At 40.6% G+C, this 19,963-nt stretch overlaps 1 protein-coding gene across 1 annotated transcript; it reads left to right on the top strand.

Moving 5' to 3' along the window:
- Positions 1–488: 488 nt before the first annotated feature.
- Positions 489–12,077, top strand: LOC131778741 (uncharacterized). Its single transcript, XM_066165386.1, has 10 exons — positions 489–721; positions 2,013–2,622; positions 3,322–3,531; positions 4,325–4,613; positions 5,017–5,294; positions 7,186–7,349; positions 8,403–9,012; positions 9,581–9,790; positions 10,357–10,645; positions 10,742–12,077. The coding sequence occupies exons 1-10, from the start codon at positions 578–580 to the stop codon at positions 11,019–11,021; spliced, it is 3,084 nt and encodes a 1,027-aa protein (XP_066021483.1). The 5' UTR covers positions 489–577; the 3' UTR covers positions 11,022–12,077.
- The last annotated feature ends 7,886 nt before the right edge of the window (positions 12,078–19,963 follow it).

Below are 19,963 nucleotides of genomic sequence, written 5' to 3'. Positions count from 1 at the left end.
TCCCTGTTCATTTGTATAGTTATGTAATCTCAAAATGAAAAAAGGAAATGAAGAGAAACTGCCGCTCGGTACATTCTGGTGTATATCTAGTAGACTTCTAGAGCGAGTAGACATTTATAGACGCAGATGTCGTCTACGAACCAACTAGAAAGTAATAGAATAGCGGAGCCAATAAGCCCTGTCATTCGTTAAGATACAAATTAAAGCAAGATATAAATCTGTTCTTACAGCGGTTAGGGACTTTAGCGGACCCGTGGTCTGTACTCTAAACAGTATTTCGTGTGTCACGAATTTTAAAGAGGAATTTCAAACTTCCCTCAACCTTTCCTCACTATGAGAGTTACGTTTCATGTACTAATTTGGAGTTTACACGCGTCACGTCAAACCATTTGCGACCTTCATCATTACTTCAGAGCTGTCGAACTGAGAAGAAAGTATAAATGTCATTCTGCCAATCAGACGAGTTTCCGTCATCCTGAGGCAGGTCTTACGCAATGCTTGCGTGACCTGACTCAACTTAAAGGCACTGATCACGACCTTTGTATGATCATACTTTGTGTTGAATGAATTGCGCAAAATGGCGACTTTTCTTATATCGGTGTTTCTCGCTACTCTTTCCAGCTGTCTGGCTGCAAATATTGTCATGATTCCCATGTGTGGCAGGAGCCATTACATGTTTGTCTCCCGTCTTGGACAAGAACTGGCGGAGAGAGGTCATCAGGTATGCAAATTAGAAATGAGACTTCGAACATTCTAAATCAGCTTCTTGCACTAATCAACGTTAGGGCAGCTGAATGATATCTAGATACGAAACTTATATAATCGTGTTTAGGCGAGGAGTATATTTCATAAAGAAAAGCAGAATATAAGATGAATAACGACTTCATGGACTGCTTTTATATTATTTGCTGACACAGCGACTTACTGACCTCGCTATGTGATGATTAGTTACAGTCCTTGTGAGGATACAAATTTTCGCTGGAACAAATGGGAAAAGTGACTGCCATAGGAATAATTCTCGGGCAAAGCACAGTTAGATTGAATTTGTTCTTCAACTTTTCAGTTTTTAGGTATCTACTAGTCTGTGCCACAAGGCTGATTAAATTTTGTTTACTTTACTGTGGTTTGATAAGACGCCAAACGTGACATCAATAACCTTTTCTCCTTTTTTTTTTTTAACTAATCCTAAGAAATTATTGTACCTACCGTAAATTTACTCAGTCTAAATAAGTACTGATGTGACGAACCCTGAGACGACTAATTTTTGTCTGGACTATTGGTAATTTAGGAAATGCAATGCTAATGTAGAGGTATTGTTTATTTTGTAAAGAGATTGTCCAACGCGCCTAAAGAAGGAAGATTCACTCGCTAAGGGAACATGCGCACAAAACATTTGTACGGCCTGCAAGTTGCTATGAAGTTCAGCATCAAATCTTCTGCACTGACCTCAGTTATTAAATTTACTTTCTTTACTAACTCATTCGGTCAATCTTGAAAACGATCATATACTTCTGAGTCAGGCGGAAAAAATATAGCCTCGTCACTCTTGATCAATATCCGAAAGGATTACATTTTAACTTCATCTGAGATTTAATTACCCTTTTCCGAAGCACACCAATATGTCCACTGGGGGTTCATTAATTCCCATGGCTCTCAGCCGGGTGTGTTTTGGAGAGAGAAAGACTTTTACAAACTTGTAAGAGAGGCACCGTAGGAGTGATTGTTTTTGTTCCGAACTCTCGCACTTCTTTGGTTGAAAAAACTTCAATATTTTATAACCAACAAAGGTAGGCTTTCAGATACAGGTATATTTTGAAACAAAACAAACAACCTACTCCAAATCTAGAAATCATCAAATGTATTACGAATTCTACGTTATATCCCTTATGTCCATTGTCACTTTCTCGTGTGTTTTTGTTTCAGCTTTCTGTTTTTAGGGGGCGGGGGCTTATTTTAGTAGGGAAAGGGGATTAACTATTGCCCGATAAGGCCTAAAAATGATGTTTTCACAGGTAAAGATATATGTGGGAGCGACACAAACGTATGCTGTAAATGATTCACTTGTACGAGTCTTCAACGATGACAATTTTGCTCCAGCGTTCCGGTCAGCATCAAAGAGTTCTCGAACCTTTAAATCGAAAAGCCCAAGACACACATGGCAAATGCTCTATATGTTCCAATCCATTCACTGTGATGACCTTCTCAGTAATACAGATGTCATGGAAGAGATATCTCACGCAGACCTCGTTGTTGGTGAATTTATTTACCTCTGCTCGTCTTTGGTCGCGGATAAATTCTCACTTCCACTTGTTCTAATATCAGCTGCCACATTAGATACTCCCACAGCATTCGCCTTCGGCTTACCTGCCCCTCCTTCCTACATACCACAGATTGGAGTTTCTCTTTCAGACAAACTAACATTTACAGAAAGAGCATGGAGTCTTTTACAATGGATTATTCTATATGGATCTTACATTTACGATCTGTGTCCGCCTTATGAGAAGATCAAGGCAAAGTACGCCATTACACCCAGCAAAAGCATACAAGAAACACTTGGCAGAGTTGACTTGATAATCGGTCAGATGGATTTCTTTATAGAGCATCCAAGGCCTCTTTATCCGAGTAAGTGCCAACACTGTTTTAAATGGGCAACATTTTTTTTTTTTTTTTTTTCTTTTTAATTCCTTTACTACGGCTATTATAAACCTATAGACTACGTGCTTCTCGTGTGCCTCACTTCCGCTGGCTTGTGCGACGCAGTAACATCACAATGTTTTCGCTGATTTTTTTTTTCGACTTCGCTACGGACTTTTGCCGAAAAGGAGGGAATGGTCGTAGTCCAGTGTAACTCGGGTACTTAAAATCGGCAGTATGCGTGAAAGGATACAGCAAGTTGAATATTACATCCAACTGCTTTTATACTTGCAAACTAAGGTTTCAATGAATTTGAGCCAAAAAAACAATTAAGTTCAAGATATGGATTTTTTTTAAGTCATCCATCTAGGTGCGGGGCCTCACCAACAGAGTTTTACTTTCTTAACCTCATTGATCAAACGATCAAGGAATGAGCATTTCAAGACTTTAATGCTCCATATCGAGGCTTGGATAAATCTGTATGTTTTACCGCCATTCATTTCCTTGCTTGAATCGCGCTCTAAGATAGTGTGAACAATTCTAGATTTTCTAGAGTCATGTAACGCGAGCTTACTGAAGAAAGCAATCCAGCGGATAGGATGAGATTCTGAGCCTCGAAGAGAGAAACGAGATTTATAGCGGATCATCTTCCATAGTGAATATCGTGAGATCTTCATTTCATTCTAGATACACGTGTTGTGGGTCCATTCCTTGCTAGTCCAGCTAAATCTCTACCAAGCGAGATAGATCAGTTCTTTCAGAAGGCTGGGGACGAGGGCGTGATCTTGGTGTCGTTTGGTACCGTGGTTGAAGCAATTAGTGATTCATTACTGAAAATTATGGCTGAAACTTTCTCCAAACTACCACAGAAGATTATATGGAAACTTAAGCCCAATGGTATGTCTGTCTGAAAATATAAATCATGTATTAGATTTAACACAGCAACGTCGATAGGAAGAAATTTCTTTGGACTGAATGTCTTGTAGGCGAAATCGTGCATACCCTTAACCAAAACTGAAATTATTCCACCAAACTGGGCTATAGGAGTTTCGTGGAAAACAAGGCGTTTTACAGGGTGTAGTGTTATGTACTATGTAGGAAGAACCCACAACTTTATATCAATTAACCCTTTCACTCCCAAGATCTCATTAGTAATTCTCCTTACTGTCTGCCATTGGCTTCTTATGATGTTAGTTCCTGGAATCTGGTATTGAATCAACTAATATTTTCCCCTAAATAATATTTTTCTTTATTCTAATCACTTGTCTGTTTGATATTATGTTTATTTAGTAAGGAGAAATTCTGTCTTGGTCGCTTATGGGAGTAAAAGGGTTAATAGAGAATTTGAATGAAAGAAACATCATATATCTTCTGCTTATAACTATCGTATTGGTGCTACAACCGCAATAAGCTTCTGATTGGAGTTACTTCCTTCAAACAATATCGTATTGGTGCTACAACCGTAATAAGCTTCTGATTGGAGTTACTTCCTTCAAACAATATCGTATTGGTGCTACAACCGTAATAAGCTTCTGATTGGAGTTACTCCCTTCAAACGATATTGACAAAGAACGTGACGATCCAACGAGAATAATATGACAGAGTACCTAATAAAGATGACACAGTATTTGCGTATAGATTTTTCTCGAATGTCGTAGCAAGTCATGATCTTCTTTCTCAAATTTTGTAGAAATTTCAAAAATCACCGTTAGCGACAACATCAAACTGTTGCCATGGCTTCCCCAGAATGACATTCTTGGCCACCCTAAGACACGGCTATTTATCGCACACGCAGGACTCAATGGAATGCTGGAATCAACCTACCATGGTGTTCCTATGATATGTTCACCTTTCTTCGGAGATCAACCACACAACGCCCTGGCTGCAAAGCGGGCTGGGTTTGCTGAGGTGGTGGACCTTGATACCACATCAACAGAGGAGTTTTTTAATTTGATACAGAAGGTTTTAACAGATCCAAGGTTAGTATCACAAAGTTAAAATACTTTTCCATCGCTTCTTTAAAACATTCCTTCACGATCATAAATAAAATCCTTATGAAATGAACTTCATAGAGAAAGCTCCTTGATACAGCGTAGCTCACAGCGCAGCGGAGCTCCATACCTACAAAGACAAATTTTGGTAACCTATGAAGCCGCGAAGTTTGTTCCGTCACGTACGTCAGCACATACAAGTTGCTATATTAAATAAGGCGGATCAATTCTCAACCCGTCAAGGAAACGTTTCCTCTTGGTCCATGACCGTGAGAAAATAGAAAGACCCTGGGATCAAGGCCCTTCACACATCACTTGATATTGCTACTCAGTTTAACTCCTTACCTCAAAACTGATACCGATATTAACAGTTGCAATTTGATTCATTTAGCTACCGAGAGAAAGCAAAGCGAATATCAAAATCTGTTCAGCTGTTGCCACGTTCACCCGTCAAGGAAGCTGCTGATTGGGTGGAATATACACAGGCTCAAGGTGATTTACAGTACCTAAGACCACGTGGCGTGGATCTGCCGCTTTATAAGCTCTTCCTTCTTGATGTTTTGTCCGTCGTGCTCTTAGTTTCATTTGTTGTTTTTTTGGTCATCATTATCATGTTTACATCTGTAATACGGTGTTTATTAGGGTCCTCGAGGAAAGAGAAGGTAAACTAAAACGAGATCGAGTTAGGAATTCATTGTTATTTTGGTTTACATGGCGACTTCTGAAATATAGTTACAGGCCTAACGCTCGGAACGTCAGCTTTAGAAACTCCTTACGGTGGCCAGTTTAAATTAGCAACTCACTTTATGATACCAAATAATCTTGACATACCGAAGAGTCGAGAACGAATTCTTCGTTATCCTTTACTCTCTTTGATGACTGTGTTGAAATAAATATGAAGAGGCAAAAAAATGTTGAAATTGACCTTTACGCAAAATCTGCAATATCACCGATGCTCATACACAGGGTCGCAGAAAACATAAATACATACTTGCTTATTGTCTTTTGTCGTTGCATTTTGTATCAAAAGTAAAATTTTGTGATGTAACAGACATTGTTACTTGGTGAGCCCGCGATGCCGAGTGTCAAACTCATCATGATACTAGTAGTTAAGGAGGAAGCGCTTGAGAAGAATCTCTGGTAAACATGTTTCGCTTTTTAGGCTGCTGAACGCGTATCTCAATAAACACTTCTTGGTTTGAGTTATATTTGAGTCGTGGAAGAAACTACTGGACTACCAATCTATTCCACAATAACTTCGTCTGTTGCATGCAGAACTCTTGTCTGAACTTTGTTGTAAACTCAGAAGTGTATCAAGGATGTGTAATTTCTGCTTTCATGTTTATAATCATTATAGACTAAGAGCAACCTACCCTGCGCAATCTGCTCAGTGCGACTAACATATCCTGCGCAATCTGACTGCTGCGAGCAACATAACCTACGCAAGTTGATGGTATGAGTAACATAACCTGCGCAATCTGATTGGTGAGAACAGCACTGCTCTCGATGACTTAGGTGTGATTATTATAATTTTCTTTGCCAAAGATATCTCAGTTAAATGAACGGCCTCCAGGATGTTGACTGCTCATTCAGATTAAATTAAAAGCCACTGCTGGGCTAAGTGAAAAACATGGTCATGTTGGTATTCTTTTTTTCAAAGCCTCTCATATCCCCATAAGCTTATCGTACAAGAACTTGTCGATGACTCAGTGAAATCCACGTCAGATCATATTGTCATCTATTTTCGAACTGTAAAAAAATATGACTGTAAGAAATGAACTAAAAGATAAACGACGAAACGTTGCTTTTCGGGAAATTAAGCTTCTCGGTATTGTCTGAAGCCTCTAATCATAAATTTCCAGAGCGAGTTAACGTTAGGTCTGTTAAAGGGCATAATAATTTGTTTCGTCAGTTATAATTACGTTCAGAGCTCTCAAACGAGAAAAATTTCTCATTTTGGCTCCTTGTCAGCGGTATGGTCGCCAGATAATGACATTATTTGTACTACAGCTTGTAGATGCACTGCAATCTATGTTAGTCTGTACTGTTATATGATCTCAAAATGTAAAAAAGGGAAGAGAAACAGCCTCTCGGTGCAGTCTGACGTCTATTAGTAGACCTCTAGAGCGAGTAAACATATAGACGCAGATATCATCTACGAACCAAATAGAAAGTTTAAAATAGCTGAGCCAGTAAGCCCTGTCGTTCGATAATAAACAGATTAAAGCAGGATAAATCTGTTTTCAAGGAGGTCAGGGACTTAGGCGGCCCCTGGTCTGCACTTAACAGTATTTCATGCGTCACGAATTTTATGGGTAAAATTCAAACTTCCTTTAATATTACTTTTCAATAAAAGTTACATGTCATGTAGTAATTTTAAGTTTTAACACGCGTCACGTCAAACCCTTTGCGACCTTCATCATTCCTTCAGAGCTGTCGAACGTAGAAGAAAGTAGGTGAGTTTCTGTCGTCGTGTGGTAAGTCTTACTCAATCCATCTGCTTGCGTGACCTGACTCGACTGAAAGTCACTGATCTCGAACTTTGTAACCATGTATTTAGTGTTTAGTGAATTGCACAAGATGGCGGCTATTATTATATCGGTGTTTTTCGCTACTCTTTCCAGCTCTCTGGCTGCAAATATTGTCACGATTCCCATGTTTGGGAAGAGTCATTACATGTTTGTCTCCCGTCTTGGACAGGAACTGGCGGAGAGAGGTCATCAGGTATGCAAATTTGAAATGAGACTTAGAACATTCTAACTCAGCCTCTGGCAGTAAGCAACGTTAGGGCAGCTGAATGATATCTAGATACGAAACTTATCTAATCGTTTTTAGGCGAGGAGTATATTTCATAAAGAAAAGCAGAATATGAGAAGAATATAACGAGTTCATGGACTGCTTTCATGTCATTTGCTGACACAGCGACCTCCTCACCAACCTCGCCATGTAAAATAATTAACTACAGTCCTTGTGAGCTTGAAAACCTTCTGAATTAGAATTTTCGTCGCCGCAAGTGCTACAATAACCTTAACACCCTTTATTTTTAACTAATCCTAAGCAAATAACGTACCCACCGTAAATTTACTCAGACTAAGTAAGTACTGCTGTGACGAATTCTGAGCCGACTAATTTTTCACCGGACTATTGGCAATTTAGGAAATGTAATGCTAATGTTGAGGTATTGTTTATTTTGTAAAGAGATTGTCCAAAGGAAGATTCACTCGCCAAGAGAACATGTGCACGAAACATTTGCACGGCTTGCGAGTTGCTATTACTGAGTTCAGCATCAAATCTTTGCTCTCATTCGGTCAATCTTGAAAACGATCATATACCGGTACTGCTGAATCAGACGGAAAGAATATAGCCTCGTCACTCTTGATCAATATCCGAAAGGATTACATTTTAACTTCATCTGAGATTTAATTACTTTTCCGATGCACACCAATATCTCCACTGGAGGTTAATTAATTCCCGTGGCTTCTCAGCCGGGTGTGTTTTGGAGAGAGAAAGACTTTTACAAACTTATAAGAGAGGCACCGTAGGAGTGATTGTTTTTGTTCCGAACTCTCGCACTTCTTTGGTTGAAAAAACTTCAATATTTTATAACCAACAAAGGTAGGCTTTCAGATACAGGTATATTTTGAAACAAAACAAACAGCCTACACTAAATCTAGAAACCATCAAATGTATTACGAATTCTACGTTATACCCCTCGTGTATATCCCTTGTGCAAGTATTGCCGGATAAAGCCTAAAATACTTGTAAATATTTCCACAGGTAAAGATATATGTGGGAGCGACACAAACGTATGCTGTAAATAATTCACTTGTACGAGTCTTCAATGATGACAATTTTGCTCCAGTGTTGCGGTCAGCATCAACAAGTTCTCCAACCTTCAAATCGCTAAGCCCAAGACAAGAATGGCAAATGCTCCTAATGTTCCAATCCGTTTACTGTGATGACCTTTTTAGTAATACAGATGTCATGGAAGAGATATCTCACGCAGACATCATTGTTGGTGAATTTATTTACCTCTGCTCAACTTTAATTGCGGACAAATTCTCACTTCCACTTGTTCTAATATCAGCTGCCACATTAGATATTCCCTCAGCATTCGCCTTCGGCTTACCTGCCCCTCCTTCCTACATACCACAGTATGGAGTTTCTCTTTCAGACAAGCTAACATTTTCGGAAAGAGCATGGAGTCTTTTACAATGGATTATTCTATATGGATCTTACATTTACGATCTGTGTCCGCCTTATGAGAAGATCAAGGCAAAGTACGCCATTACACCCAGCAAAAGCATACAAGAAACACTTGGCAGAGTTGACTTGATAATCGCACAGATGAATTTCTTGATAGAGCATTCAAGGCCTCTTTATCCGAGTAAGTACCAACGCTCTTTAGAATGGGCATTTTTTATTTTTTTAAAATTCCTATACCACGGTCACTATAAATCTGGAGACTACCTGCTTTTCGTAAGCCTCGCTCCCACTCGGCTTTACGACGAACCTAGCGACGAACTCCGCGACAAACTTCGCGAAGGACTTCGCCGAAAAGGAGGGAATGGTCGTAGTCTAATGTAACTCGGGTACTTAAAATTTGGGGCAAGCGAGAAGGCTACTGCTAGTTGAATATTATTCCTAAATATTTTTATACCTGCAAATTAAGGTTTCAATGAATTTGAGTGAAAAAAAAGAGGAAAGTTCACATCATGGAGATTTTTGTCATCCTTTTAGGTGCAGGCCCTCACCAGCTGGGTTTTTGACTTTCTTAACTTCATTGATCTGATGATCAAGGAATGAGCATTTAAGAACTTTAATTCTAGACTTTCTAGAGCCTACTGAAGAAAGTAATCCAGCGGATAGGATGAGATTCTGGGCTTCGAGGGGACAAACAAGATTTATAACCAATCGTGTAAAATGTATATCGTGAGATCTTCATTTCATTCTAGATACACGTGTTGTGGGTCCATTCCTTGCTAGTCCAGCTAAATCTCTACCAGACGAGATAGATCAGTTCTTTCAGAAGGCTGGGGACGAGGGCGTGATCTTGGTGTCGTTTGGTACAGTGGTTGGAGCGCTGAGTGATTCATCACTGAAAATTATGGCTGAAACTTTCTCCAAACTACCACAGAAGATTATATGGAAACTTAAGCCCAATGGTATGGTTGTCGGAAAAATCGTATGGTTGTCGGACCATTAGTAATTCTCCTTACTGTCTGCCATTCGCTTCTTATGATGTTAGTTCCTGGAATCTGGTATTGAATCAACTAATATTTTCCCCTAAGTAATATTTTTCTTTATTCTCATCACTTGTCTGTTTGATATTATGTTTATTTAGTAAGCAGAAATTCTGTCTTGGTCGCCTATGGGAGTAAAAGGGTTAATAGAGAATTTGAATGAAAGAAACATCATATATCTGTAGTGCTGACAGTTCAAAGGGCGATTGACTTCTTGAAGTATTCATTAAAAAACAAGACAGACGTTCAATGTAAAATAATTATAACAAGAGAATAATCTTCTGCTTATAACTGTCGTATTGGTGCTACAACTGCAATTAGCTTCTGATTGAAGTTTCTTCCCACAAACAATATTGACAAAGAACATGACGATCAAACGAGGATAATATGACAGAGTACCTAGTGAAGATGACAGTATTTGCGTGTACATTTTTCGCATAACTCTTAGATAACGTCGCAATTCATTATCTTCTTTCTCAAATTTGCAGACATTTCAAAAATCACCGTCAGCGACAACATCAAACTGTTGCCATGGCTTCCCCAGAATGACATTCTTGGCCACCCAAAGACACGGCTATTTATCGCACACGCAGGAATCAATGGAATGCTAGAATCAACCTACCATGGTGTTCCTATGATATGTTCACCTTTCTTCGGAGATCAACCACACAACGCCCAGACCGCAAAGCGGGCCGGGTTTGCTGAGGTGGTGGACCTTGAAGCCACATCAACAGAGGAGTTTGTTAATTTGATACAGAAGGTTTTAACAGATCCAAGGTTAGTATCACAGAACTTAAATACTTTTTCATCACTTCTTGGAAACATTCCTTCAAACTGATACAGATATTAACAGTTGAAATTTGATTCATTTAGCTACCGAGAGAAAGCAAAGCGAATATCAAAATCTGTTCAGCTGTTGCCACGTTCACCCGTCAAGGAAGCCGCTGATTGGGTGGAATATACACAGGCTCAAGGTGATTTACAGTACCTAAGACCACGTGGCGTGGATCTGCCGCTTTATAAGCTCTTCCTTCTTGATGTTTTGTCCGTTGTACTCTTAGTTTCAGTTGTTGTTTTATTTGTCATCATTATCATGTTTACATCTGTAATACGGTGTTTATCAGGGTCGTCAAGGAAAGAGAAGGCAAACTGAAACGAGGTCGAGCTAGGAATCCGTTGTTTTTCGGTTTACATGACGACTTCTGAAATATAGCTACAGGACTAACGCTCGGAACGTCAGCTTTAGAAACTCCTTACGGTGGCCAGTTTACATTACCAACTCACTTTATGATACCAAATAATCTTGACATACCGAAGAGTCGAGAACGAATTCTTCGTTATCCTTTACTCTCTTTGATGACTGTGTTGAAATAAATATGAAGAGGCAAAAAATGTTGAAATTGACCTTTACGTAAAATCTACAATATCACCGGTGCTCATACACAGGGTCGCAGAAAACATCAATACATACTTGCCTATCGTCTTTTCTCATTGCATTTTGTATCTAAAGTAAAATTTTGTGGTGTAACAGACATTGTTACTCGGTGAGCCCGCGGTGTCGAGTGTCGAACTCGTCATGATACTAGTAGCTAAGGATGACGCACTTGAAAAGAATCTTTTTAGGCTGCTGAACGGGTATCTTAATAAACACGTCTTGGATTGAGTTATATTTGGGTTATGGAAGAAACTACGGGACTGCCAATCTATACCACAGTAACTTCGTCTGTTACATGCAGCATGCAGAACTCAGAAGTGTATCAAGGATGTGTAATGTCTGTTTTCCTATTCATAATAATCATAGACTGAGAGAAACCTACCCTGTGCAATCTGATTAGTGCGACTAACATATCCTGCGCAATCTGACTGCTGCGAGCAACATAACCTACGCAAACTGATTGGTACGAGTAATATAACCTGCCCAATCTGATTGGTGGGAGCAGCACTGCTCTCGACAACTTAGATGTGATTATCATAATTTTCTTTGCCAAAGATATCTCAATTAAATGAATGGCCCCCAGGATATTAACTGCTCATTCAGATCACTGAATTAAAAGCCACCGCCGGGCCAGGTGAAAAACATGGTCATGTTGGTATTCTTTTGTTCAAAGTCCGTCATATCCCCATAAGGTTATTGTACAAGAATTTGTCGATGAACTGAAGTCCACGTCAGATCATATTGTCATTTATTTTCGAACTGTAAAAAAATTAATATAAGAAATGAACCAAAAGATGAACAATGAAACGTTTCTTTTCAGCCTCTCGATATCGTCTAAAGCCTACTGATAAATTTCAAGGGTGAGTTGACGTTAGGTCTGTCAAAGGGCATGATAATTTGTTTTGTCAGTTATAATTACGTTCAGAGCTCTCAAACGAGAAAAATTTCTCACTTTGGCTCCTTGTCAGCGGTATGGTTGCCAGATAATGACATTATTTGTATTGTTATGTGATCTTAGTGATGCGGAGATGGGAACTCCCATCCAACGGCCCCCCAGGTTGCGAATAGGGGAACGGCCTCTAGATATAGAAGTTAGCTGCGAATAACTAATTAGCAGTGCAGGACAAAATAACAGGTCGCCCTTTGGCAAGGCGAAACACATGTCAGCCAGGTAGGATGTTGGATAGCAGAATGATCGAAATACTGAAACGTTGGTTCAAGCTTCTAGAGGCGAGGCGATTCACAACAACCAATGTTGATTGTTTTGGCTAGGCACAAACGTTCTGATACAGAGTACTACTCACACTTGTATGGAGTAGCGACCGCAAGTGTCAAACCAGTCTTTGAAAGTATGAAATGACACAAAACCCAAGGCGTTCATCCCGCATCGCTCATCGCGCGCTCAACTAAGGAGCGCGTCCTGTAATGACGTTTCAGGTTGCAGTCGAAATCAACTACTGAAACCAAAGCGACCAAAACAAAAAAAGTCAATTCCAGACCGATGAAGGGAAAGAAAGACATTTTCATTGCGACCTTTAATGTCCAAACACTCCAGAAAGAAAGAAAGATACCTGAACTAATCGCCTCAGCTGATTCTACAAAACATGAAATCATCTGTATACAAGAACGCAGATTTATACATTAGGAATTTGCAACAAAAGAACAGATCTCTAGCAGCTGGAAACTGATCACCTGCTCTACATGGAAGAATACTGTGAATGTGGCCACTGGAGGAACCGGAATACTATTTAGCCCACAAGCCTACAATGCTCTTACCAGTGCTGAAATATAACATCTAGAATTATGATAGCTACCTTCAATGGAAATCCTCAGACCACTATTATCTCCTGCTACAGCCCCACCAACATAAGCGATGAAACAGAAGTCAAAAAGTTTTACCAGGAATTGATATCAGTTACCAAACAAGTTTCCAAACACAATTTATCACATAAACTGCGGTGTTATACAGAGATTTCCGGCCCTGGGAAAAGTCGTAACAACACACGTGAAAAGATATCGTATTTTTTCCACGTGTGTTGATATGGCCAATCAGCTGCTGACACGTCACTCGCCTTTGGCGCCCTTCGGTCAGGTTGATGAATGAACGGCAAAGTCTTCACGATTCTCAATACAAGTTGTTTGTCGGAGGGTTCTCGAATTATGGCGGCTAAAGCACTAAAAAATCCGTATCGCTGACATACAGTGAGGTTCAAACTTTCCTAGAAGGGAAAGAAAACCAGTATACTAAACGAAAAACCGAAAGTTACTTATTCAGTGGCTTTAGTGTTCTCTCGGCTGAGAATGAAAATCGACAATTGGAAGATTTGCCACTGGTCGATTGTGGCCGTTTACCTGAAAGACTTCTTCCATCGGTAAGGATAGAGTTAGCCGGCGCCAACGCACTCTACGATTGTTATTCGGGGATTGTCGATTCATTGATTTTCATTCATTAACGAGATCGGCTTTTCTTCTCAGTAAGAGCTCTTGTGTTTATATGATAAACAAAATAATACATGGTTGCTTGTAGATATGGAATTTCTCTTCTCGTGTTCAACTCGACATCCCACTATGTGGTATGAAAAAGATGTAAAAAAGTAATATCACAAGAATATAATTTTAATGAACATTTTTCTTATATATATTCAGATTTTATGAATATCAGTAGACTGCAGTGTCATTTCAAAGTTCTTTGAAATATTTAATATTTTTTTAACAAAAAGTTCTATAAAGGCTATATACCGCCTTAAATATCCTTGAGCTCTGTCTGGTGTGGTTTAAAGTAGTGAGCTTTAGTGGTTATGGTTGCTTTAGGAACAATGAATGCCTTGTCTTCTCTGAAAGATAAGGAATGGTTCAAGCCATGGCAAATTAGTATCCAGGCCTTATTTTCAGACCGCCATTTTGGATCCTCAGAATCAGATTTGTAAACGGAGTTTTGTATCCGACTGTGGATGTAAACGGCCATCAAAGAGTTCAAGATAGATAAGGTTTGATATCTTAACTGTATTACGGCGACTTGTTTGCTCTCGTTTTTCTCAAAATTCATGCGCTGAGACTCTAGAACATCGCTATTGCACCTGCTAGTAATATTATCATTTGTATTTCATTTCCTGCTCGATCATATTCCTTCCTTTAAAAAACATGTTTTAGCAATGCGTTGAGGTTATCAGCAGGATTTTTAGACAGCTCTTTTTTATTTTAAAACTCTGTCAGATACGTAATTCTGATGTATTTTTTGTAAAAGCCGATTTAAAAGTGAAAACGCCTGGAAATGAATTATCTGCACAGGTAATAAGTCTCACAAATGCTGTAGACGACATGGAGGAAAAGGATGGTTGGCAGCTTTTTCCCATGCCAGCAAAGAGAGAAAAGAAAACTTCTTTCGATAAGCACATTTTTTGCCAGCGTAGCAGTGACGTCCTTCGCTCTGGAAAACTGTCTTCAATACAGGAAGTCATATCTGCTTTTGAAGTTCGGCAAGATGAAATCTCGCATCGTTTGTCAGCGGACGATCTCCGTAATGTAGCCGGGAAAGATATTTTGTGGCATTCATCGTGTTACGAAACATATACCAGCAAACAGAATTTACGGTATTATGGAGTACAATCCTCAAGTGATGTTCAAGCAGAATCTAAAGAGCGACGCATGGTGTTTGATTGGTCAAAGTGTCTTTTCTGCAAAAATGCAACAAGAAAAAAGGACCGACAGCTAATAAACATCGCCACCTTTGAAGCATGCAACAGTATAAAGGAATCTGCAGAGGCAAGAGGAGACCATGAACTGTTATCCATACTTCGGTCGGTTAGCTATGATTTTATTGCAGCGGAGGGAAAATACCACAAAGCGTGTCATGCCTGCTATATCAGCAAGGTTAATATCAAGCGGAAACAGAACGTCGCTACATCCACAAGAGAGGAAAGCACTTTTGATCAAGCCTTCAATCAGTTACTGAAGGTCATAACCCTCGAAATTGAGGAAGGAAAAGCCTACGACATGAATGTTTTGCTGGCAATGTTCAAGAAGGAGCTGGAAAAGATAGGAATTGATGCAGGTAGCTACACAAAGCAGAAGCTGAAAGCACGATTGATGGCTCATTTTAAGGAACGTCTTGTTTTCTATCAATCACCTCAACAATCCAGACCGGAAATTGTTTTCAGCAGCTCCATCTCCTTAATTGATATCATAAATGCAGCAAGCACTTGTCCATTACGTGACGAAACAAACTCTATCAGCATGGATAAGCCAGAGTCAGAAACTTTCAGTTTCCTAGACATCTACACTATAGCTTCCATTATCAGGCGGGAGATGCTGAGATGTGAGGGCATTAACATCAACCCACTTGACATCCGAGATTTACACTTAGATACTGCAAAATCTCCTCTTCCCAAGAGCCTTTATTGGCTTATCAGGTGGATTGTTACTGGAGAACAGTACAGCGACGACTCACCTTCTAGTGCAAGGAGTACAACCGATGAGCGGAAGATTGTAATGGCTGGGCAGGATCTTATTCATTGTGCATCACATGCCAGAGTAAAGCTGCCCAAGCACGTAGGTCTCGCTATGACTGTCAAGCACTTAACTAGTTCCAAACAACTGATAACACTTTTAAACAGAATGGGTTACTGTTCTTCCTATGAAGAGATCGAACAAGTGGAGACCAGCTTGGCAAATGAAAGCTTAGCGAGAGCACATGCCAGTGGTGTTGTGATCCCTACTAACATAAGACCTGGTGCATTCATTCAGTTAGCAGCTGATAAAAACGATATTAATGAGGAAACCATATACGGCAAGAACACAACGCATGCAACAACACTTGCTATATATCAGCCAAAGCAGTACGGTCCTCTGCCAAAACGGATTGTGCTTGCTGACCACTCCAAGAAGAAGCGATCACTGGATTCTGCTCAAAATGTAGTTGCCATGGAGGAAGTTAGTTTCGGAGGCAGACGTCCTACTTTAACTAATTTTGTTGGGAACGATGTTATTACCTGGTTTCAGTGCGACCAACAGTTTCTATCTGTCCGCATGGATGACCTTTGCTGGATGTTACTTCGTCTTTCTGATCCTCTCATGGCATCTAATCAACAGTCTCCAGAGGAACAGACCATACCTGGTTGGAGTGGGTTCAATGCCATCACACACCCCACCATTCCTGTGAAGACCAACATCGGCTATCACCCAATGATCCATGCAGAGTCTAGCAACTTTAGCACTCTTTACACCCCGATGAAACTGGCCCAAAAGATATGCGACACAATGGGACAGCACGATTCTGTAATTACCTTTGATCTTGCCCTCTACGCAAAAGCTAAGCAGCTACAAACGAAATACCCAGAGGAGTTTAAAAACACTTTGATCAGAATGGGGGGTTCCACATTGCCCTTAACTTTCTCTCTCTGCTTGGAAAGAAGTATGCACAGTCAGGCTTGGAAGACTTACTGATTGAGTCAGGGGTTTATGCAGCTGGTACTACCTCAGTTTTGATGCTTGGCAAGTCATGTAACAGAGGTATTCGTGCCCACAAGTTAACCATGCAGGCGCTCTTCAGGTTGTTGTGGAAAGCCTTCCTAGACTGGCTGTCAAGACAAGCAGTTGGTATGGATGACCGAGTCAGACAAAGTGTTGCTGACCAAAGCAGGGAGTGTCGGAATACAGTGAGACAGGATTGCTTCGTTAACGATGCCTGGAAAGCATTTCAAGGTTGCGTCAATCCTCTCATGGCACTGTTTGAGCAGTTCAAATCTGAAGGCAGAGAAAAGTTCAAAGTTTTTAGTTTCTGGGAAGGATACATTAATATGGTGCTGCTGCTTCTGCAGTTCGTTAAAGCTGAACGAACCGGAAACTGGAAACTCCACCTCTCCACCACAACAGAAATGGTTCCCCATTTTTTCTCTATAGACAGGGTCAACTATTCCAGATGGCTTCCAGTCTATCTCTCTGACATGCACATGTTGCAGTTAACTCACCCCGCAGTTCACCAAGAGTTCATTGCTAGAAACCACAGTGTAAGCCGCTCTAACCAACCGTTTGCGCAAGTTTGGCCGGATATGGCCCTGGAACAATCAATTAACCTTGATACCAAGACAAAGGGGGGCATAGTTGGAATGAGTACTAACGAAGCTGCTGTAGACCGATGGTTCTTAAACATTCACGAGCGAGCAGCCATGACACATGCACTAAAGGAGATGTGTGGTCTAGAAAACTGCGACCGCATTGGGACACACAAGGAGGCTGAAGCCACAAGAGTGAGCAGAGATGAGAGAGACGTACAGAAGTTGTTTGAAACCTTCAAGAGTGGTCTTCTCAGTGACCCTTTTCAGATTCCAGAAGAAATCTCAGAGGAGGAAATACCCTTAACCTTAAGTAATCTTGCCACCGGTGTTGTTCTTCTAGGCGCAGATGGAAGCATTCTTCTCAACGCAGAAGAGTTAAGCAGAAAAACCATGGAAACCTTTCTTTCACCGCAAATCCAGAGAAATGAAATCAATTTCTGGGATCCAATCCAGCGGCTGAAGATTAAAACATTCAGTTCTGTGGCAAAGAAAGTTGCAGTGAGCAAACAGAAAGATAAGACTGTAAATGTTAATGCTGATCGTGAGCTTTTTGGTCGCCTTCTGGTTGCTGCGAGGAACAGGGATATTGATCTCAAAGAGGTTCTTTCTTATGAGCTTTGCAGTGTACCAGTCGCACTTGTACATTCTGATGGCAGCCTCGGGAAGACGACAAAAAGCACCTTAATGCATGTCCTTGAAAACAATGTTACGTGTAGATCAAGCCTGCCTTCATCACAGCACCCTACAGCATGTCTAATTGATGCGATGGCTCTCATTCAGATGGTTAAATCAGCAAGGTCTGCGACATTTAGCCAGTTATCGCAGAAATACCAAGACATTGTCACTAGTAAATTCCATCAGAACAGTCACACCAGAGTAGACCTAATTTTCGACCAATATAGGCCTGTCTCAATTAAGGCAGGGGAACGCAGCAAGAGAGGAGAATCAAGCTCGTTTGAAATCAACATCCACAGTGGATCCACGCCAGTACCGAAGCAGTGGTCAAAATATATTTCAAACCCAAAGAACAAACAAAACTTAGCCGCCTTTCTCTGTGAGTCGTTAACAAAGAACTTACCGGCATATTTAGGCCCTCGGCAGAAGGTCGTCCTAGATGGAGGATTCAAGGATGGATTAAAAGCAGTGTGTCTAACTAGTGGTTCCGCAGTTGTTGAGCCAAATCTACGTTCGGATCATGAAGAGGCAGATACAAGACTTCTGCTTCATGCCAAACACGCTGCAGCCACTCATTCACGCATTGTGATACAATCACCAGACACTGATGTTGCCGTACTTTCAGTAGCACATTTTTCAGATTTAAACTGCCAGGAACTGTGGTTAAAAACAGGCGTCAAAGACAGACTGAGATACCTACATATCCATGAGATTCAGGCTTTCCTAGGGGAATCTCTTTGTGGATGTCTTCCATCGTTCCATGCACTGACTGGTTGCGACACTACAAGTGCCTTCTCTGGAATAGGGAAGAAGAAGGCGTGGAAGGTACTGCTGACGGAAGAACAGATGCAACGTGATCTCTGTACTCTAGGACAGAATCCTGCCATACATGAGCCTGCGCAGAAGGCTGCTGAGTCTTTTATCTGCTCCCTTTACACTTCTGCAAAGAACTTTTCAAATGTAGACGACGCTAGATATTTTATTTTTTGGCAACGAAATTTGAAAAGTGAAGACCTGCCACCGACTTCAGAATGCTTGTCTCATCATATCAAGAGGGCTAACTTCCAAGCCTTTGTTTGGAATAGAGCTTTGGTTCCACTTCAGAATTATCCCTCGCCAGACGAACATGGATGGAAGCTGGAAAATGGCAAGCTATTCCCTGTTCTGATGACAAGGAGTCCTGCCCCAGAAGGCACGACGGAGCTAACAACATGCCGCTGCACAACTTCAGAATGTAAACGTAGTTGTTCCTGTGGGAAAAGTAACCTCCCTTGTACGGAGGCCTGTTTATGTATGGCAGATGAAGGATGCTGCAATCCTCTGAATGAAGAGTTGTTGTCCGACAATGATTCTAGTGCCTCTGACCCTGAGTGACAGTTGTTGTCAGTCTGCAAATTACATGTACTTATCAGATCATTACCTCTCCCGATACAGATCCGAGCAACGGGCCGATAGATTAAGGTTTTGACTGATGTTTTACAATTCCGATTCAACGATTCTTTAGTATGCGACAAAGATTGGTAAAGATAGCAAATTTCTTGGGGGGTAATTTTCAAGACCTAAGTGTTTGTAAGACAGATTATCATCAGTGGTTGTAGTTTGCACGTTTCCATGTAAACATTGATGGAGGAGAGACCAGCACTAACATTGTCGATTTTCTGGAGTTCTACGCTTCCAAATGTATTTTTTAAATGTTATTCAAAAGTGTGCGATCTCTTTGTTTCCTGATATGATAAAAGGCCTGAATACGTCCTTTACCCTAGTCTCGGCAGGATATGAAATATGTCAGGATCGACAAAGGAGGCCGCTTTTTGACGAAAAATAGTCATGTGACAATCACGTGACATGCTGTCGTACCATGTAAACACTTATATTGTAGGCAGGTATATGCTCATCGTTTTTCTAGTAGGGTTTGGGGCACTTTAGTGGAAG

The sequence above is a fragment of the Pocillopora verrucosa genome, chromosome 4, assembly GCF_036669915.1.
Source record: "Pocillopora verrucosa isolate sample1 chromosome 4, ASM3666991v2, whole genome shotgun sequence".
In the NCBI taxonomy this organism is placed as follows: Eukaryota; Metazoa; Cnidaria; class Anthozoa; order Scleractinia; family Pocilloporidae; genus Pocillopora; species Pocillopora verrucosa.
The sequence above is the reverse complement of the archived record's forward strand: the minus strand, read 5'-3'. Positions and strand labels throughout refer to the sequence as shown.

Excerpts from the sequence above, each read along its gene's own strand:
- LOC131778741 (XM_066165386.1), top strand. The coding sequence starts at position 578 with ATGGCGACTTTTCTTATATCGGTGTTTCTCGCTACTCTTTCCAGCTGT. Across the intron at positions 3,532-4,324 it reads ATGGAAACTTAAGCCCAATG|AAATTTCAAAAATCACCGTT; the intron begins GTATGTCTGTCT and ends CAAATTTTGTAG. Across the intron at positions 10,646-10,741 it reads AAGGTTTTAACAGATCCAAG|CTACCGAGAGAAAGCAAAGC; the intron begins GTTAGTATCACA and ends TGATTCATTTAG.